We start from the raw sequence: 22,726 nt of genomic DNA on the forward strand, positions 1-22,726 counted from the left end.
CTAGTATATAATATGTAGACATTTATGTACTCTTTTTGGAACATCCTATTCGGACCATTGATAATAAGTAAAGAATGAAGTATTTTCGTTTGGGCTACTATTCTAAAAAAGCATTATGTATTTAGATGATTGATTTTTATGATTCTTTAAAGTTTGTTTCTCTTGCACTAGAAGGTCAAACCGAGAGCGCTTGCGTTCGTGACGCGGTGTTAGCAGCGACGGGCGTAAGGTCGCGCGGGGCTGGATCTGGCCCGCGTCCAGCTCAGGCCATGTATGCACGTATAGCCCATCTTGGTGTACTCCACGACCGACTTAAGGAGTTCATAGACCCAGCCTCTGGACTCATGCCGCAAGGTAATTCTTAAAATAATAATACCTATTTGATTACATGTGTGTTGTAAGGAAATGGCAAGGAATGGTAATTAAAGTAACGGAATTTGAAAAACATATTTTATTTTTAGGCTTGATGGCTGAAGGATTAGTAGCGTGCATCAGAGATGAATTTACTGAATATTATCGCAGCGTCGCTTTACTACAAGCTCAGGTAAATTGTTTTCTATTACCAATGAAACATTGTTAACTAATTTCTTTTTCGATATTTGGAAACTTTTTTGGTAACTACTGTGTATTGTACGACACACACAAAAGTCTTCGCTTTATTCGACAAAAATGGAGTACTCCATCACATGGTTTTATTTTGTATTGGAAATAACGCCGCGCTGTGTTACCTGTGTTTGTGCAAGTGTGAGATTGTGTACGTATTGTGTGCATAAAATATGTTTGAACGGGTGCTGGTAAAATTGCAGGCACATGGGACTTCTCAGCTTATGTCTCAGGGTGATGATGGCAACTGCTATGTACAGGCGTGTTGCTTATCACCAGGCGCACGATATGTTCTTCTCGTTACGTAAAAAAACGCAAGATACACACCAAGCCAAAACCGCTATATCCGATAAAAATGGAGTACACAGTTGCAAGATCTATTTTGTATTGGAATAACGCCGCGCCTGTGTGTGTGCAAGACCTTATTCTCAAAAACATTATTTACATGGACTTCCGCAAAGTAATGCCTGAATCTATTAATTACTTGTGTATTGCATTTTAAAAAGTTTTTTTTTGTAGGCTTGCGATTCCGAGGGTGGTGCTGGTACATTGCGGCGCGTCTGTGTATGGGCTTTAGAACCACTCCATCGTTTGACGTGGTTGGCCAATATCACCCATGCTGCACATCACAAAAAAGGTAACTTTTGTGTAAAGATTGCAGTTGTTACCCAACTGCCCTTAGAGAGAAAGCTAAAATTTTCCGGATGTGAGTATTAGGCCTCGACAATTATTGATTTTCATTTATAGGGTATTGTTATATTTATCTTGGAGTGGCAAATAGGATACACTATGGGAAAATATTAATATTGCGGTCAGTGGATGGTACTTTATCCAACAACTGTGTAATTCCACATATTTAATTGAAATTGAAGAACAATTTTGATACATTAACATTAAAGAAAATTATTACATTAAAACAAATTAGGTGCCTGGCGGCAAAAACTGATAACAGAGAAAAAAAAACTCCAAGCGATAAACTACGTAAACTAAAAGGAGAAACAGCTTCTAGACTTAATTATATAATAAACATTAGACAACATCACATAGTCACTCCGATCCCAAAGTTAGTAACTAAAGGACTTGTGTTATGGAAAACGGAAACAACGACGGTCCCACAAACACGTAGACCCGAGCCAATATAGAAAGGTTTCTCTACATAGAACCCGGGACCTCAGAGGTGGCAACACAGTAAAACCGGTGTGCAAGCCACTCGAACACAGAGGTCGTCAAAACAAGATCCTCAAATTTCACTAGAGCGACGTTGAATGTATGTATTATGAAACGTTTTCTTTTTCAATGCATAAATTATTAAAAACTATCGAATTATGCGAAGTAAACATATTAAAATTTAAATGTTGCAAGCAAATGAGATCACTGCTTCGAAGCTATTACAGGCGAGTATAGTTGGTAAAATATTATTTGGACTAATTCGTCTTATCGCTTCATCCTTAGGACTAAAGAGTGAGCCGTCTCTCTATGTATATAGTGCAAACAACTAGTTTGAATACATTGGCACTTAATTCTAAACGTGACAATCTTTATGTGAAACAAAATTTGTTGAATTAGTGTGAATAGAGTCGGCAGTCGGTATTTTACGAAGTACCTAGTAGTTTAAAAAAACGACCTGAAGAGTAAATAAATAAATTCAGACAATTCGTACGATGGACCAAGATCATTAAGTCAATGTACGCTTTAAGTAAAATAAGTGTTAATGGTTTTATTACCCTATTGTAATAGAACGGGTAAGCCGTTCCAAGAGATACATACATACATCGGTGCAAATAATATTTCTTCAACTACACTTGTTTATCTATCAGTAATAGTAATATGTGCCAGACACTTGATCCTAACACTTGACAGATTACCCGGACTATAACTAATTTCTAAAAGTTCCTTTCCCAAATTGATCTTACCGGGAATCGAACCCGGGACCTCCGCATCCAGCGCCCCACAATGCAAAACGTTAGGCAACCGATGTCGTCAATAACCAAAAAAGAAATTTGTTTGTCGGTGGCTTGAGATCAGTCTAGTTTTTTGTTTTTTATAAGCATTTCCTTTATTTGTCTAAAGTCTCTGCACTACTTCATTACATACGAAAGTACACAACACACTGAAATACTTCTTCTTCACTTCTTCATTTAGTATGAAACTCTTCCCATCACTCATTGGTTACGAGTGACTCAAAGATGAATGAGATGAAGTCGGTTAAAAATAAAAATGTATACCCAATTGAAACTAAGATAGGTGTTCGAACTATAGTCACAAAAATAAATTATTTACGTACACTAATGTATTAACGCGCTTGTATATAGGTGGCGAATTAGCCTCGTGCGTGCACCGGTTCGTACGACACGGTGACGAACGCGTGTCGACATTAGCGCGACGGCTCCTTACAGCGCTCACATACCCGTTACTACTTATGTTGACACGTTGGCTTTTACATGGTAAGACATTGCTTTTTTTTAACTTAACTAAAATTAATGTAAATGCGACCGGGTACATTTTATTCATAACTTTTATGAGTTACAGTCATATACACAAGATACCTGATACCAAGCCGACTTAGCTGACCTTTTGGTTCTGAGCACAAAAATACGGATATTGTTAAACAAACTTAATCATTAAACTGTGAGCCGTAAAATTTGTTTTGGTTTCGGTCCCTGATGACGATCACAAATGAGACGTCATTTGTGAATGACTTTGTAAGAAAGTTTTTAAGCCAATTTGATCTTTAAGGTACAGTTCTTACATATATACAGAATACAAATTTCAACCAGCTTTAGTAAAGCAGTCGTGGCCAAGCGGTATAAGGATTACTTTGCAAGTTAAGGCAAGCATGGTTCGAGTCGCATTAAAAATAAAATACTATTTAGCTTATATTTATGACTATATGATATATATTTTTTGTTTTTAATGTCTCGATAGGTGTAAGGAATGTCTATGTCTTGTTCATACAGAACAATAATTTCTAATTTTAATAATTTCGTTAAATGCCAACGGTTAAGTGTAAACCAAGAAAGAAAACTTTGAAAGTAATTAAAACTGAATAGGTAAATGGGAACGAAACGTGGAACAATGGGTAATCACAGAAGACACGATCGTATGCAAACTGCAGAGCGATTTCGTCATTTATTAATCTATCCATACCCACCCTACACTTTATTAATAATATCTACCCACCCACCTTAGGCAATTTCTAGTGAACAAATATTGTGATTTGTCAACGTTATCATTAAAAAGTTAAACAATGCTTTTAAAAATATAACGTTAAAACAAAATAGTGCTCGTGGAATCGAACCACGGGTATTGTAATTGGCAGTCCATATAACAAGCCGCTCGACCAGTTTATTTAGATGTCAAATGACGAAATTTAGTATTGGTTTTAAAAATATGTTGATTATCTTCAAACAACACTCCACTGTATTGTTTATACTATAAAACTGAAATTGCTTTAATTTTTTATTTGTTCAATACGTAAGATGGGTCTCCGAACCAAAAGGTCGGTTTGGGCATGTTAGGGGGTCAGTATAGTATAGTATAGTATAGTATCTCATGTATATGACTGTACATATTTACAGATACATCCAAAAATTTTAAAATGTTTTAATATTCACACTTAAAGATAAAAGGTTTAATACTCAAAAGAAGTTATTTTTTTCTCAACATTTTTCTGAAATATTTAAAATTTTGTAAATATAATACCAAACTATAACGTTGTTAAGTCTAATTTTCCTTTTTTTTAACTTCACCGCAAGTGTGATGAAAACCATTGTATGTCACACAGGCGGAAAAGCAATTACAAACGTTCGAAGGCCACGCCACGTCCTTCCGTTCGTAATGTTATCGCCCTTGTGAGACGATGTATATTATGTTTCAGGTGAAATTGATGATCCATATCATGAATTTTTCATTGAGAGCAGGAGCGGTGTACCGATAGATCGTATGTGGCACGACAAGTATAGAGTTAGGTAAGAATTCACACAAAACAGACACTATATTTATAAAGAAACAGAAATGGGAAAAAGAAATATTCAAACAGGTGGAAAAAACGTGATGAATAATAAGGTTGATATTAGAAAATGAAATTGTTTTGGATCTGAATCGGCAGTTAGCCGGGACCTGTAAAAAGCCGGAAACGTTGGGTTGTTTGAAGAAAACAAAAATACGCGTTTCTGGTCCAAAAAAGTTATGTGTAAAACATGGACTTAGAAATAAATGGACGACGGGTCTAATACAAAAACCACGAAAAAAATGTCCCAAGTCAACCTATTCGAAATTTAAATTGTAATGTCATCGCAGTATCGCGCTTTCAGTCGAACAAATGAAGACTAAAGCGGAGTTTGGCGCTCTGTATACGATTTTAGCGCCTTACAAGTGCGGACACTTTTTAGCGCGTACCCGACGTCCATATAGTTGTAAGTCAATGGTGTAAAATAACGCACACACTCAACATAGCCCCGCACTAGGGAAACCCTGTATCGCGGGTGCCATGGACACACACATAGACAACCACAAATTACACCCAAACTCATGAGAGAAATAAATGTAGGCCATACAAATATTTCTTCCAGCCCGGGAATCGAACCTGGGACCTCTGCGTGGCAATCCGGCATGGTAACCATTCGGCCACGGAGGCAATTTAAGTCTAATAATTGCGAAAACCTAATAACTCGATAATAAACTAAGAAAAATTCCTTCGATCTGGCTGAATTCGAACCAGCGCCTTCAGAATACTGTGCCTGACGCTCTCTATACCAATTCAATTCAAATTTTTATTTCGGATAAAATATCCATATAGTGTTAATAACAAAATACTTACAAAATATGTTACATAAGTCGCACTATATGTTTCCGGAACTGGCTACTTACATAAACAATATTTAAAAAGTCATTACAACGTTTGAAAATGGAACTCTTTGGCTGTAGAATACAGTTTGTTTCATCTGACCGTCACTTGTTTTTACATTGTGGCGTTATTTTAGAAATTGGTTGTCTACATCACCATGGATTTAACTCGTGAAAATTTTCATACTATGATTTTCTACGACTTTAAGTGTAATGTAACAGCTCAGCGGAGCTTCGCTCGGCTTCAAACTGCTTTCGGCGATGAAGCACCATGCAAGACGACTATTTATAGCTGGTTTGCAGAATTCAAACGTGGTCGTGTGAATCTCAGGGTCGTAATCCAGAACTCTACTCAATGCTCAAGTCAGGTCTTGAGTATGATTTCAAGCGGAGTTTTTATTCCAGAACATTACTCAAGCGTAGAATCTGTAATCGGAGTTCACATGAGTAATGTCTTAATTTTAGAACAATGCTTGAGATTTGTTTCAGTTTTACTGTGTGTTTTACCATGAGATTCGGGCATCTTTAGGCATAAGCATGAGTCAAATACAATCAATACTACACAAACATTTGGGTGTGAAAACGCTGTGCTGTCGGTGGATCCCACACAATTTGACTGAGGCTCAAGAAACGGATAGCGTCACTTGATGCAATGCCATGCTTACCAGATTCAACGAAGGGGCGTTAAATTTGATGTGGGACATAGTAACAGGTGACGAGACATGAATTTAAAGTTACTATCCCAAAACAAAGCAACAATCGAGCGTATGGGTCTTTCGAGATGAGCCGAAACCAACCAAAGTGGCGCGCGTGCAAAGTACCTCTAAGCGGATGATTGCTTCTTTTTTTAATAAAACTGGACACGTGGCTACTGTTGCTTTGGAGAATCGTTGTACCTGAATAGTAACTGGTACACGCCCATTTGTTTACCGGAAGTTATTGACAAACTCCGTAAAAATAACCGTAAACGCCGTATCATCTTGCACCACGATAATGCCAGTTTTCACACGGCCAGACAGACAAATGAATTTTTGAAGGTGAACAACGTTGAACTTATGAGCCATCCCGCGTACAGTCCCGACCTGGCACCTGACTTTTATTTATTTTCAAAAATTAAGAATCAGTTACGCGGTCAACGATTTTCATCACTTGAAGAGGCTGTCGAAGAGTATGAGAAATGTTTCAGACATTGTCACGGACGAGTGGCATAAATGTTTTCAAAATTGGTTCATTCGTATGAAAAAGTGCATTAACGCTAACGGAGAATATTTTGAAAAACAATAAATTCATTTCTGACCATTTTTTTCTTATTCATTAGTGCGCCGCACGTAATATAAATCATCTAAACATCCTAGCTACGGAGCGAACCAGCAGTCCTTACGAATTTTTCGGTGTGCTTGTTTCTATGTGCCGTAGCACCTTCTGTGAGAAATATGTGAAAGTTTTTCTTCACTTAGCCAATGTTTTCTTCTCACAGAGAATGGATGGTTCCGTCATTTATGTCGCGCGAGCAAGCTGCGCAGATATTAGCTACAGGCAAGAGTGTGGTGTTTATGCGCGAGGCGTGCGCGGACGAATTTGGTCCCGGCGATCACGCGCAGCACCTCAACCAGCTGCTAAGACCACCCGGTGAGTTAGTCTGTTTTTTCGTTTGAAAATGTCGCTAAATAAAAAGTCGACCTCAAAGTCATTCATCCCCTAGTTTGCCACCCTTAGAGGTGGAACATTTTCTTCAAATTTAATAGGACCACTTCTGAGTTACCCTCTTTCCAACAACAAAAGAATCATCATAATCGGTTGACAAATCCCAGCCGGAGTTATCGCTTAACATACATACAAATTTGAAGTCGGTTAAAAATAGATTTGTTATAACGCAGCGCGCGGTATACTTGCTACTGCTCTTTTGGTTCTACGGCAATTTAATTGTGACTAGTTAACAGAGAACTCTCGTTTGTTTACTTAGTATGAAAGTTATATAAAAGATTACTCAAATTTACTATTAAACGTAATCTTGCGTTCGGACTGTAGTCGGCGAGACAGAAAACGCCGCGTGGTGGGAATCGGAAGAGTTGTCAGCCGCTGTGGGCGCGGCACACTTAGCGGCGTCACAACGCTTGCTGTCAGCGTTGACTACGCATCACCACCTACTAGATCACCTGACAGCGCACCGTCGATATCTGCTGTTGGCGCAGGGCGATTTCGTGCACCACCTCATGACGCTGCTACAGTATGTAGCAATCATATTATCTATGACTATAGTTTGTGCCATTTAACATGCTAATAGCGGCTATTGACCCGACTTTCATTCCGAAGTCACAAATCTACAGTGACTGATCGTGCCTTCCTATAATTCTGTCGCAATTTTAACATTGCTTGAGTAACATTATAAAAGTCAATGAAATAAAAAAAAGTGTAATTGAGGCATATTACTCTGGGAATTTATGTATTAATATCACATTTATCTTATTGCAATTTAGTATATTAATTATAATTTTAACTTATACATATTTAATGAAATAAACAACACGAATTCTATTATAATACACACCAGAATCATGTCACCTTCCAGTTATTTTGTTTTACATCTGTCGAATATTGTGCATGCCCATGTAATTTTATTGAAACGTATAATTTTAATATTTGTATGCCTAATGTTTGGCCGGACACAGTGAAGCTAATTTTGTTCATGTCAGCTTCTATACGACCTGTGTTTTCACAAATAAATGAATTATGAATGTATTATGCGGAGTACACTTACTTTCGATTAAGTTTCGGGAATATTCACGTTTCAATTTTGGTGTTGTTGAGTTAATTCGTTTTATTAATATTGGTTTTTATTTATTTAATTGATTGGCTTCGTTATATTTTGCAAGAAATAATGGTATCACTTCTTTTAGACTTGGTTACTCATATTGTATTCTGAAATCGACGGTTTCGCTTAGTATTTACATTGTGAGCTCCTAATTATCATTGGAAAAAAAAATCCAATTCTTAATGAATACGTAATCTGTGCGTCGAGGCGACTTCTACCACGGCACGCTATCGACAAAGCATGAAAAAGTAAAGAGATCCTTTTATCATTATTTCCTCCTTTTAGAAACAAAGACCTATATACAGGGTGTCTCACGGCAGAGTTAGGATTTTAAATTTGAATATTTTAAAAACCGTTGCAAGTAAGCGCGGGGGGAGGAACGCAGTAGCTTCGTCATTCGTGCGGATTTGTTAGTCACGATGTCGCAGTGGTCGGGTGAGCACCGCGCGTTCGCTATCGAAGCGTTTTTGAAAGGTGGAGAATCGTACGTCGTGGCTCGAAGACAGTTTTGTTCTCACTACAATATTAGACGTTTACGCGATGGACCAAGCGAAAATTTGATTCGTAAATGGGTTATCAAGTTTCGAGCTACCGGTTCCGCTATAAATCAACCGCGTCCGGGCCCAAGCAGAACTTCAAGAACGGAAGAAACAATAAACGAAGTTGCAGCTAGCGTTCGACGTAATCCACGCTTGTCAATACGCAAAAGAGCGGCGGCTTTAAACGTCACCAAATCAACCGTAGAGCGGATTTTAAAACGTGATTTGAAATTCCATCCCTATAAAATACAGATAGTGCAGGAAATAAATGAAAATGACTACAATTTACGTAAAAGTTTTTGCCAGACAATCATTGAGAGATTTCGCACTTTGAATACTGTGTTTTGGAGTGATGAAGCACATTTCCATTTGAATGGATGTGTTAACAAACAAAATTGTCGCTTTTGGTCACAAGTCAATCCCAGACAAAAACATCAAAGACCGCTGCATAGCCCAAAAGTGACAGTGTGGTGTGCTCTTTCGGTCAATGGAATAATCGGGCCGTATTTTTTTGAAAATGCGACAGGTGCTGCGATAACTGTTTCTGGTGAGGCTTATCGGCAAATGATATCCAATTATTTTATACCCCAACTTCGAGAGCATCCAGCCTACAGCTCAAGAACGTGGTTTCAGCAGGATGGAGCCACTTGCCACACTGCAAGAGCCACTATGGACCAACTTCGTGAATTGTTTCCTCAAAAATTGATATCCCGCTTTGGTGATATTGCGTGGCCTCCGCGATCACCAGATTTGACCCCCATGGACTTTTTCCTATGGGGGTACCTTAAGAGTAAAGTTTACGTCAATACTCCGAGGAATATCGCTGAGCTAAAACAAAATATCCAACAAGAAATACGCGACATCGAGCCGGCTATGCTTAGGCGCGTTATGCAAAATGCGATGAATCGATTCCGTGAGTGCGTGCTACGAAATGGAAGACATTTGGAAGATGTCATCTTTAAAAAATAAAATGCGCATTATAGTTCAATAGTTTTCAATAAAAATCTTTTCACAATAATATGCAAATTGACTTTTATTTCATTTCAAAATCCTAACTCTGCCGTGAGACACCCAGTATAACATAAAAGAACAATTGGGCTCCCGTATTTGAAATCGTTTTTGTTATATATGCAATATACGTCACTTTGAAGCATGATTTAGTAAATAAAGTCTCTTTTCTAGGGACGAATTGAACAAACCTGCGTCCCAGCTGTACGTGCACAACCTGACGTGTACTCTGGAGGCGGCCGTGCGCGCCACCAATGCGCAATTTGAACCGCCACACGTCTTAGCGCGGTTGCACGTCAACCTGTATCCTAACTGTAAGAACAGCATACTAAATTGATTAATTTGCTATCACTACAATCATACGTATATGTCGCGTCTTGTGTGCCGAGTATTAATATTTTTGGATTTCATTATCTGTTCGCACTACCTGGTGTAATGTTGATTTTATCACACTTGTTCAGAACAAACAACAGTTAACAGTATCTTGACATACAGGCAGCAGTAGAGATCCTTGTGAAAGAGTTCGTCCAGTGCAAGTACTGCCACTGCCAATGTTAGCATTACTGCGTGCTGGTGAAATTACAGGCACATGGGACTTGTCAAGTTATGTCTCAGTGTGACGGGCGCTTTGATCTTTGCGATTTAAAGCTCTGAGCGGCACTGCAACTGGACAGTTGGGACAGGCATGTAGCTTGCCATCAGGCGCGCGACTTGGTCGTCCCGTCACTTGATGTTATAAAAAAAAGGCCAAGTCTGCCGGAATATCTTAAATTACGCCCACGGACTTTTTCATTGCATTACCGCCCTATAGCTGTAATGGATTTTTTTAAATTTCATTGCACTGTACTTCTAAATCTGAGTGTATTACGCATAAACTTGAAGTATAGAAAAAAAGTAAACATATGCAGCTTAACTATATTTTACTAAATTATTTGTATTATAGTCGTCACAAAATAAGAGGCACCTTTTGACTTGTGATCGCAACGTAAATAGGACTGTAACTAAACATGTGTAACCACCATATTAAACAGTTCTCTTCTAATTTTATGAGTGTATGGTCGTTTAGATCAAGGGTCTTCAACCCGCGCCCCGCGGTTGCCTCCTTGGCGGCCCGCCATGCCATTAGATTAACAAAAATAAAATTAACATGTCTACAAATTATGCCTATTTACACATTAAAACCGACTATAAAAGAAGGAAATTAACGCGCGTGATCCGAATTTATGTTCTACCTCTACCTACAATTACATACACACGTCAAGTCACGTTTGCATCGCACTGCAGCGCGCACGTATTCTATTCATTCCCTCGCTCATTGCGTTAAAACACGATGCGATTTGAGTTTTCGGTATCAAACGAGTGTGATGGCAGCCAGTACAAGTAGAAAACGCAAGGTCACTGATGAACACAGATCATTCCAAGATAAATGGACGCATTTGTATTTATTCGTCAGTGTCGGGGAAAAACCCATTTGCCTCGTATGTAACGAATCAATTTGTGTGGTAAAAGAATACAATATCAAACGTCATTATGAATCGAAACATTCCAGTAAGTTTGCACATCTTCAAGGACAAATACGAATCGATAAGGTGGAGGCTCTGAAGAAACAACTTCAAAGACAGCAGTATTCATTTCACAAACAGAATGACGACAGTGAAGCAAGTGTAAAAGTGAGCTACATTATTTCGGAAAAAATCGCTCGTAAGTCAAAACCGTTTACTGACGGCGACTTCATAAAAGAATCCATGGAAGCTGCAGTAGAAGTTTTATGCCCCTCGCAAAAGCAACTTTTTTCCAAAATAAGTCTGTCCGGCGTTACAGTCGCAAGAAGAGTAGAAGAATTAGCTGGTGATATCGAACGATCATTAATAATAATAATAATAATAAATAATAAAAATCATTTATTTCAGGCCGTAAGCCCATAAAAAAAAAAAAAACAGCACAAAAATAAAATTAAAAAATAAAAGAAAAGGGGTATTAGTAACACAACACATCTTAAAACTATGTTAGTACAAAATTGACACAATACAATTAATATATACATATGTTAGGAATCACTACCTACTTTATATGTCCAGTAGTGATCCCTAACATGAAATTCAGCATTGCGCTATCAATGCGACACGCAAACATCTCCAGGATGCCGCTGCCACCACCACGCACTCTTTTCAGCAGAGACGTCACTTTTTTGCGTCTAATTGCGTAAAAGTCGTCAGTCCGCGCTTCAGCGAACATGCCGGACGCGCTGCAACGCCGTGGTAGTCCCAACAACATCCTGAAGATGTTGTTGTATTGCACTCTCAGAGTATTGTATGTACTCTGGGTATACCTGACCCATAGACCACTCGTGTACATGGATTGGCAAAAAGCTTTGAAAAGCGTGATTTTTACCTCTCTTGTACATCGAGCGAATCTACGAGCAAGCATATTTCCACGCACAGCCAGAGCCCTGCGCTCCCTCTCTATATCCATGTCGTCTTTTAAAGTGTCTGTTACGACGTGTCCCAGATATTTAAAACTATATGCTCTACCGAGAGGCACGCCACCGAGCACTAGCGATGGTACAACGTTAGGGAGGCGGTTGCCTGCTTTGAAAACAAGCAACTCACTTTTTTTTGAGTTGTACATCAGCCCATACTCGGCCGCATACCTCTCACAAACTGCAACAAGTTTCCTGAGCGCATTTATAGACGGTCCCAGCAGCACGATGTCATCTGCGTAGCAGATGTTATTGACGCACTTGTCGTCAATAACACATCCAACATGCATGCTGCTGAGCTCGTCCAGAAGCCCATTCACATACAGGTTGAAAAGCAGGGGAGACGTAAGGCCCCCCTGCCTCACACCGCATTCCAATCTGTATTCATCAGACATCTCGCCAGCCCATCTCACCTGATTTATTTGGTTACCGTACCAATACTTTAGTAAGTATATACATTCAGCCGGCACATCCGTGTGTCCTAGTCTGTCCCACAACAAGTCGTAATTTACCAGGTCAAAAGCCTTCGACAGGTCTAGGAAACACGCATATACCGGCGTTTTCCTTTCCGTATAGTATTGAACAGTTCGCTTAAGGCACCAGATGGCGCTTTCGGTAGACAGACCAGTACGAAAGCCAAATTGAGAGTCGTTTAAATGTATGTGTCTACTAAGGTGGCCGTTAAGCAAACCGTCCAAAACCTTAGCGGTAACAGTTGCCAGTGAGATGGGTCTATAGTTGGCCATGTCCGACACGTCGCCCGTTCTATTTTTAACAAGAGGTACTACTACAGTTCTCATAAGGCTCTCTGGCAGATATGAGTGTTGCAAACACAACGTGTAGAACATAGCCAGAACTCTCGGCAGATGTACTCCAGCATACCTGAGATGCTCAATGCTAAGACTGTCGTGTCCCGGTGATTTCCCACGCTGCATGCCATTTACGATCGAGGCAACTTCCTTCGCAGAAAAGCTTACGGTACTCTTCCTCACGCCAGTCTTACCATTTTGCACCCCACCCGGCATAGAGATCAACGGAGACCTAACTGTGAATAGGCTTCTAAAATTGTTGGCTATATCTACTTTATCACACGCCCCACCAACGCTCACGGGAACGCCAGAGCTCACATTCCACTTTTTAGTGCTTTTCCAAAAGCCTTTGAAGTTCTTTGCCGAGTGGTGCGAAGCTAAAATGTCACATTTAATTTGCTCTTGTCTACGTTGGCACCACTTCAGTTTTGACTTAAAAAGCTTACGACTTTCGGACATTTCATTAAAAATAACACCATTGGGTGGTTTTCCCGCCGACAACCATTCTTTAAATTTAACCCTAGCGTCTCTATGAGCACTGGCAACATATTTATTCCAGCCCGCAATGTATCCTTTTTTTCTACAGCATTTTTGCTTACTCGACTGTCGAGACGCTGATTGCATTATATTAATTACATGTTTATACATTTCATCCAAGAATATATAATGACTAGGGTCGCAACACATTCTATCTCCACAATGCATTAGTTCAGACGGGAAATCCACCTGTTTCAACTTCTCGTGACAAATAGAGTGATACAGGTCAATCTGAGCATTTTCACGCTCTCCCCACACAATGTCGTTGTATGGTACTTTGGTATTATTACATTTAACCTGTACCACACCAATGTCACATTCAATAAACATAGGCAGGTGGTCGGACCAAAACACGTCATACATAACCCAAACATTTCGAACTGTTTCGCGCGCCGATGCAGTAACAATGCTGTGATCCAACCACCTGTTACAACCATGTGCATCACTAGTAAAAGTGTGCGTACCATACACACAGCCTAACCTCTCCATATCAATACAACACCAAAGCTGTTCGTCACAAAATTGCACTAGTTCCTTCCAGAACAATTCCTCTGGATGCGCATTAAAGTCACCTAAGACATACACTGTTTCAGTTTCCCTATGCTCTTCAATGATTGCACTAATTTTACCTAGACACTCAGTGAAAATCGGTAGATTTTCAGCCGCATTTGTGGGCATATAAACACAAATCACTATCATGGACCTATCATTTACCTCTATCTTTATAGCGGTAAATCTCACATCATCGCACTCAATTATGGAAACCGAACTAAACATGCTTTTCCTCCATAGTATTGCTACTCCTCCATAAGGTCTCCCTCTCAATAAACCTTGACTTGTGTCGACCGCTGATGTACCCGTACTTGCAAAGTCTTCATCCACTGTATTAAGTAGGGATAGGTCATGAGGCAGTAACCATGTTTCCTGCAACGCCAGTATATCTGCCATTTTACACAACTTTCTCACGTCCTCCATGGAACTCTTCAGACATTTACAATTAAAAGTAAGGAGTTTAGTATACGTAGTATTCGGACTACCCATGAGTAAGCTTATTATATATACATATTTCTCCCAAATGTCATAATTGTCATAATTGTTAAAAATTAATAACCACTCTGTAACATTATTGCTTCATTTCCCGCGGATATTTATTACCCATGCCATCTTTTCTGTATGTAATATACTGACGAAAAGATACTCCGTCGGGCCAAAGCTCCGCATTCATGAATACAGGCAGCTTGTGCTTAGGTATGAAGAACTTATACGCCACATACTCCTTTTCATATTTCATGTTCATTTTTACAGGCATAATCGGAACGCTAGTTTTCTTCATAACATAATTCGCAATATCCTTATCGGTCGCCTCTTTATTCACATTATAGATGTAAAACTGAATATCCGCTGCCTTAAACTTCTCATCGGAATCTATATTAGCCTTTCCCTTATTTCCTACAAACTTGTTCCTCAATCTCCTCCTCTGTACTTCAATCCAGCGTTCGTCCTTAGGTGTGCTGTTCCATGTTCCTTCCTTACGAACTATCTCCGCAAACGACTTACGTTGAAAGGTTAACGTTTCGTTTCTATTTACATTACCGCTCAAGACGCCCTCACGGCTGACCGGCGGCACGTTGAAATGAGGCCCGGTACGCGCACACGTAGGTTTCGCACTAACCGTTTTGTTCGAAACCGCGGTATGGGCCTCCACGCGCGTTGATGTCTTTTCAATACAAATATCTGCACATTGCTCAGGCACAACAGCGCTATGACTCACGCCGGCCTGCACTGCACTGCGTGCATTCACCTCACCGGTCATTGACTGCGGTAATATTTCAAAACGTGGACGACTCATTTGTTGTAAAGGAGTAAGCACTTCCTCATTCGTGTACCCTCCCATCTCACTCAAAATCGGTGGGCTATTAAAGGAACGTGTGTCGCAATTTGTATACTACTCCGTTGCACTCGACGAAAGTACAGACCTAACTGACACCGCTCAACTGGCCATGTTTATTCGCGGCGTTGACGTTAATTTTGTTGTTACTGAAGAAATGGCTGCTCTAGTTTCCATGAGAGGTACTACAAGAGGATGCGATTTGATGGAATCGTTTAATACCGTCATAAATAGATATAACCTCAAATTATCCAATTTGGCTGGTATTTGCACAGACGGCGCACCGTCTATGGTTGGCAAAAACGAAGGACTTGTTGCTTTAATAAAGAAAAATAATCCCGATATCTCCTTCATACAGTACCACTGTATTATTCATCAAGAAAATCTAAGTGCGAAGTCTGTTAGTATTCAAGAAGTCATGAATGTTGTGATAAAAGCTGTTAACTTCATCAAATCTCGGGGCCTTAACCACAGGCATTTTCAGGAATTCTTAAAAGAAACAAATGCTGAATATGGTGACATAACTTATTTCTGTGATGTTCGTTGGCTCAGCAGAGGGAAAATGTTAAAACGGGTGTTTGATTTGCGGAAAGAAATTGCAGCTTTTATGCAAAGTAAAGATAAAGCTATTCCATAATTCGCTGATGAAGCATGGCTAAGTGATTTGGGTTTTCTTGCCGACATAACATCACATCTCAATGATTTAAATAAGAAATTGCAAGGAAAAGATAATCTGATTCACGAGCTATTTGACGCTTTAAAAGCGTTTGAAGTGAAGTTGGACTTGTGGATCAATCAATTTAAAAAAAACGTTACCACACATTTTCCAAATTTGTCGTCTTGCCAAACTTCAAACATATTACCGCGCTGCAGGATCTGAAAACACAATTCGACTCACGTTTTAGCGATTTCCGGAAAAATGAAATAAACCTGAATTTGTTTGCTCACCCATTCAATGTTTCTGTCGAAGATGCCCCGAAGAAGTTCAGATGGAATTGATAGAATTACAGTGCAACTCTACTTTAAAAGACAAATTCAATTTAGGGTTGATCGAGTTTTACTCAAAGTACATCCCTATTTCAGATTTTCCTAAAATAAGAGATCATGCACTGAAAATGACATCTCTGTTTGGCACCTCATATCTTTGCGAACAATTATTTTCTCGAATGAAGAACGTAAAGTCGAAGACAAGAATTAGAATCACCGATGTTCACCTTGAAAACAGTTTGAGAATTGCAACGACTACCATAGGGGCAGATATTGATAAATTAGTTAAAAGTAAACAATATCAAACGTCTCATTGATTAAATTTTATTAAAATAATTTCTACTTAGTTTGTAAAATTACGTAATAAATAATTTCAATGATTATATTATTGATTTTTAATTACTTTATGTTTACAATGGAATGCCTTTTTTGTGTTGCGGCCCGCCGAACCAATATCAGAGTATACTAGGCCCTTGACCTAAAAAAGGTTGAAGACTCTTGGTTTAGATTATTTTTTCAGGTTATTTGTTTTCAATTCTATATAGAACAATTGACATTCATTTAAGCAGTATAGAGTTTAATATAAATAATAAGTAAGTATTTTAAATAATCACAGTGACAACCTGTAGTTGTTGTAGTGTACTTACATTAACAGAGTACACAAGGACAACCTGACAAAAATTCTGAAGCAAAACAAAAAACTTCATAGTTAAAATTTTTATTTACTTTCATCGGAAGATGAGACAACATCATCAACTGAGCTATTGTCACCTGTATGTACAATATTTGATCCTCTATCATATTATCAAATCTCTGTCAAAACCAAAATCACAAAGCCAATAGATTTTTAAGTGAAATTGAATTTACTCTTCGTGAAATTCGGCTATTAATTGATTACAACACTTAAAAAAAAATAGATTGAAAACGTAACTGTTTGTAACTCAAAATTGCATTTTGGAATCCGTGCGAAAATAATACTTGGAATATGTTTCATCATATTACATAATGCGTCAGTAAAATGAATGTATTTTTTTAAACCTAATAAGTTAATAATTGTTTGTTTACGGTTTCGTTGATTGCATTCAAAGTTAATACTATCGTAGACTCTTAAATTGTGATTCAAATTCTACAGTACTTTTAGTATTTTGGAATAATTTATTTGATATCTAATACATCATGGTTGTATGCGTTTTTGCCTTTTATAACATTTTAGTCGGAGCTGTATTATCTATGAAAGAATAGCTGGCCATGTTTAGAAAAACAACCGCCAATTGCAAAATCCGTAATTGTTGTGTTGTGAAGCGATATTTATTTATACTAGAACGATTCTTTTAATATACGGCCCAAGGGTCCCGTTCCCTCCAGCTGTCCAGCTCCCGCCGAGGGCGGATAAACTGCCGCTGCCACCACCTTGGGTCAAATTCGCGCCGCGACACCAAAACGCAGTGGAATTTATAATTTTATATATTAATACTAATATAAATACTGACGGCCTTATTTATGGATACCACGACTTACAACAATTTAAGTTTGTTTTTGTTTAAATCGTACTTAAAACAAAACGGCTAATAGAATTATGACTTTAACATTTTTTTTTAAATTATGATATATATAATTATGATTATAAACTCACCTTGACATCGTAATAACTTTTTGTTTTTGTTTATAAAAGCACAAAATATTTTTTTCTGTATTCTGTAAAGTAAACTCTAAAAGCTCAAAAGTAATTCTCAAAAAAATTACTTGTGAGTTTTTGTAGTTAAAAAAAGAATAATGAAAATATTTAAAATGTTAACTTCTAAATTCATTAAAAAAAAACTAAACACGGTTTTAGAATTAACTTTATTTAAAAACCTGCTCCTTTTAAAACCTTTTCCAGCCATATGCTAAATGTCGTAGAAATTATTTGACACGTGATCATAATAAGAGATACTACAAAAAGGTCCGTGCTAACTAAATTGTATATTACTTGGTTAAAATCAGAGACTATTAAAAGACGGTTTACGTCGTAGTTTCTTTATTATTGTTTTAGCAATAATTCAACATGTGGCCAAAAGAGATACTTAAAAAAGGAATAGATTAGAATCATTTATCTCATATTATTAATGTCACAATATTACAATTAAAAATGCAGTCAATAATAATTAATATAAAATCTATTAATATTAGGGGTTAAAGTATGAAATTGCCGTTTTATTGCAATAGGTTCTTTGAATTTTCATAGAATCTTCATGGTTTGAGGTTTTCGAATGAAACTTTTTTCAAATGGTTTCTGTGATTTTTTTTTTTAAATTTGAAACATTTGAATATCGACTTTCAATTGTTTTTGTTATTTAATTTAGACAAGAAAGATGGATACTGCGAAAATTCGAGTGATTTTTGAATACGAGTTCCGACGCGGAACTAACGCGGCAGAAACAGCCCGCAATATCAATGCTACGTTTGGAGAGGGGTCTACTAATGAACGCACCGTGCGATTTTGGTTTAAACGCTTTCGTGATGGAAATTTCGACTTAAAGAACGAGCCACGAGGAAGACCGCCCACACAGGTGAATAACGATGAATTAAGAGAGATAGTGGAAGCCGATCCTAGTCAAACTACCCAGGAATTAGCGGCATGGTTTAACGTTACCTTACCCACAATATTGACTCACTTGCGTCAAATCAATAAAATAAAAAAATACGAAAAATGGGTGCCTCATGATTTGACTGATCTGCAGAAAGAAACGCGTGTTGAAACTTGTGTTGCCTTGTTGAACCGGTACAGAAATGAAGGAATATTGGATCGAATTGTAACATGTGATGAAAAGTGGATTCTTTATGATAACCGGAAAAGAAAAATGCAATGGCTGACCCCAGGTCAAATGCCACAACAGTGTCCTAAAGCAAAACTTACCAATAAAAAGGTAATGGTAACTGTTTGGTGGTCTCAGCATGGTGTTATTCACTATAGTTTTCTCCGATCTGGTCAAGCAATAACGGCAGATGTCTATTGTGCCGAACTCCGAACCATGTTGACAAAACTAGCAGTAAAACAGCCCCGACTCATGAATCGATCTTCACCATTATTGCTCCACGACAACGCCTCACACAGCACGAGAAACCATTTTGACACTTCAGGAACTACAGTTAGAAACCATTCGTCATCCTCCGTATCCACCAGACCTTGCTCCAACGGACTACCATTTTTTTCGTGATTTGGACAATTATCTACGTGACAAGAAGTTTTCTTCCCAGGAGGCAGTACAAAATGCTTTCACACAGTTTGTGCAGTCTAGATCGTCGGAGTTCTATCGCAAAGGTATTAATAACCTTCCCATTAGATGGCAGCAATGTATAGATAATAATGGCAATTATTTTGATTAAATAAATTTGTTAAAAATTTAAAAAATAAACAATTTAGATTTTCAGTACAAATCGGCAATTTCATACTTTAACCCCTATTATATTAATACAGATATCGTATATGTCCAGCGTTTTTAATGTACGCCACATTCCTCTCACTACCCTCTCTAACGGTAATGAGTCACTGGGGAACATCGCATTCACCTACGCGCCTTCTTAAGAATGACATTGATTTTTCTTTATCACTGTGTAAATGTAATTTTGATGTAATTGTGAGAAAATAACCTTTGAAATAGTCAGAGATCTTGTATATAGGCACAATGTCTCCGTTATGTGTCAGTCGAACATTTTATGGGTGATTCCTAAACCTCATCATTCACAATCTGCCCATTACCTTACTCGTGTTTTTAGTAGACATCATCTTGTTATTATTGAATACACGACGATCGCGCAGACTGATAGATTTTATTAAATTTGAATGATGTTGGACCATCGAGTATATAACCAGAAATAGAGACGAAGTGTCATTTAATTTGTTTGAAAACTATTCTGCCATATCATTACTGTGACAACTACGCTCCGATTGGCTAGCCCGAGTTCGAAACAATTGACGGGTGTCGTCAACTGTTTCACTTCAATACGACCAGTTAACTTGAGCTTTGCTATAATGGCCGAAAATTGCAAAATTACATAATTAATTAAATACCGATGAAATGTGATTCCGTTTGTTTTGTGATTAGATGTTTTGCAGTTTTTCCCACACCACCAAATAGAACAGCACGGCTAGTTAGAGATATTACCTTTATTACAATAAATACAGATTTTTTTTGGAATATACGGAGACGTACGCACAGGTCAGTAGTTGGCCTGTCTATATTGCAGTGCAAACGAGAGTTGATATTTATAAGAGCTGTATCGCTAATGTGTTACCAGGAATATATCGCCCTTATTTCGTCTGTATTTCTGGTTATGTATTCGATTTATTCGACACATTTATTTAATACAGTATCGTGTGGAAACTGGTGTTTCATTGTGCAAAAATTATTATACATTGTAATGTTATGGTTGAGTTCTTCACTGATCCATGGGGTAGTGTTTCTTTTTTTAATATTTTATTTTAATAGGAAAATGAGTATTAATATACAGGGTGACCTGTAACTCGATACATTCCTTCTAAGGGGTGAAAGTAGACTAGAGTAGAGAAGTAGAACAGAGAATTTGAAACAAATTGAGTCATGTGATACCCTGTCCAAAAATGAGTACTTTCGGAGATATTGAAGGTTTTAGGTTTTTTTTGTTAAAAATCCCGATTTTCAACGTAATTTTTTTTTTCGAACACTTTTATGTCTATTCTTATTTGTTTTTGTTTAATCTGGTAGTTATTGAATCAAAGTTATTGTTTAATAACAATAGGGCACGAAATAACTGTTATATTAACTATGGTGTTTCAAAAATGATAAAGAGATACTTAAAAATAATACTTTTTACTTACTAAATAGGGTGCATTGTAAAAAAATTTATGGAACGAAGGGTACAAATTGTTTAAACTACTTGAATTCTTACCTATTTAACTAGGTACAAATGTTAACTACAATATTAAGGCACATCCCGGACACTCCATACAACGGTCGAAAATTATTTACCTACTACTACTACTTACAGCAAGGCGCTAACTGCACACGTGTGAATGTGTGCGCGAATTGGCAGGGTTACCCATAACTTTCTTGCACTATTACGTTACGTGATCAGAGCGGCAACATAGCGAAAATGCTAACGCGAATCTGTTATCTATGATTCTATAATAGAATCCAGAATCCAAATAATTACACACGTCTATTATGTATTTCTATCGATATAATCACATATATTTCATGAATTCACTAACTAGAGTAATATTGAAGATTTCTTTAAAAACTATATTAAAAGCCCTTTAAATGTTATATTTTGGACATGTACTTTTAAATAAGGTAACCAAGGTATTTGAAATTGCGTGTCCAAGTTGGTTATCATTATTTAGTTAATAATAAAATAAAGGTATATTCACTACTTAGGTAATATTTATCGGCAATACAAATTGAAAATTCGAGAACCCTTGTCTACGAAGTCATAGCGCCTCACTATATTGATATAATAAATCCGTATTTTTTATACATACATATATTACTCTGCAGTAAATAAATGAAGAAAACAATAACTGAATGAGTCCCAGACATAAGTTTTTTTTGCTTACTTCGTTTCATCTTCCGGAAAATGATGATAAACAGCCGTACACAGCACCTTTCACGACCATTATAAATAGTAACGTAAAATGATGTTTTATATTAACGTACAAGTTTCGTAATGAATAAATGAAAACTATATTCAAATATCAAAGCCGTCTTCGCGCGAAAACGGCTCGCCGCACTATGGAAAATCGAGGTCTGTTTCAGATAAAAAATCAATAACTTTCATTCTTATTTGTTAAGATAGACTATTGAATTTTTGCACAAGCATAGAGTATTAAATACTGCTTTAGTTGAAGTTCAGATGCTATACTTTTATAAGAGTATGTTTATTTTTGAAAAAAAATGAAAAAATATATTTCAGAAATAGCTTTTATTAGATTTCCTTAAGGACAACGCTACTTATATTATTAATAAAAATGTATTATTACATTTTTTTTAAAACAATCATGTTTAAACATGATTGTTTTAAAAAATTCTGCTCTTATCTATTTAATTGAGAAATTAAAGGTTATAAGATTACAAACACGTATAGTAAAAAAAGTTACAAAATACTAATTTAAAAGTAAAATAATGTTAGAAATGTATGTACCTATATTATGTTTTATTATACTTGTTGAACTTCAGGATCCAAAATGAGTTCATTCTTTGA

At 37.4% G+C, this 22,726-nt stretch overlaps 1 protein-coding gene across 4 annotated transcripts in view; it reads left to right on the forward strand.

Moving 5' to 3' along the window:
- Nucleotides 1-22,726, forward strand: part of LOC113233067 (gamma-tubulin complex component 3 homolog) — a 56,545-nt gene that overhangs the window by 5,853 nt on the left and 27,966 nt on the right. For all 4 annotated transcript variants that reach the window (XM_026468033.1, XM_026468034.1, XM_026468035.1 and 1 more), the window contains 8 exons: nucleotides 172-354; nucleotides 462-544; nucleotides 1,123-1,240; nucleotides 2,916-3,047; nucleotides 4,481-4,571; nucleotides 6,926-7,077; nucleotides 7,477-7,675; nucleotides 9,982-10,121. In XM_026468033.1, coding sequence (XP_026323818.1) covers nucleotides 172-354; nucleotides 462-544; nucleotides 1,123-1,240; nucleotides 2,916-3,047; nucleotides 4,481-4,571; nucleotides 6,926-7,077; nucleotides 7,477-7,675; nucleotides 9,982-10,121 — 1,098 coding nt within the window. The remainder of the gene's footprint in view (nucleotides 1-171; nucleotides 355-461; nucleotides 545-1,122; nucleotides 1,241-2,915; nucleotides 3,048-4,480; nucleotides 4,572-6,925; nucleotides 7,078-7,476; nucleotides 7,676-9,981; nucleotides 10,122-22,726) is intronic.

This window comes from Hyposmocoma kahamanoa, unplaced genomic scaffold (assembly GCF_003589595.1).
Source record: "Hyposmocoma kahamanoa isolate Upper Pololo Valley unplaced genomic scaffold, ASM358959v1 78, whole genome shotgun sequence".
Lineage (NCBI taxonomy): Eukaryota > Metazoa > Arthropoda > Insecta > Lepidoptera > Cosmopterigidae > Hyposmocoma > Hyposmocoma kahamanoa.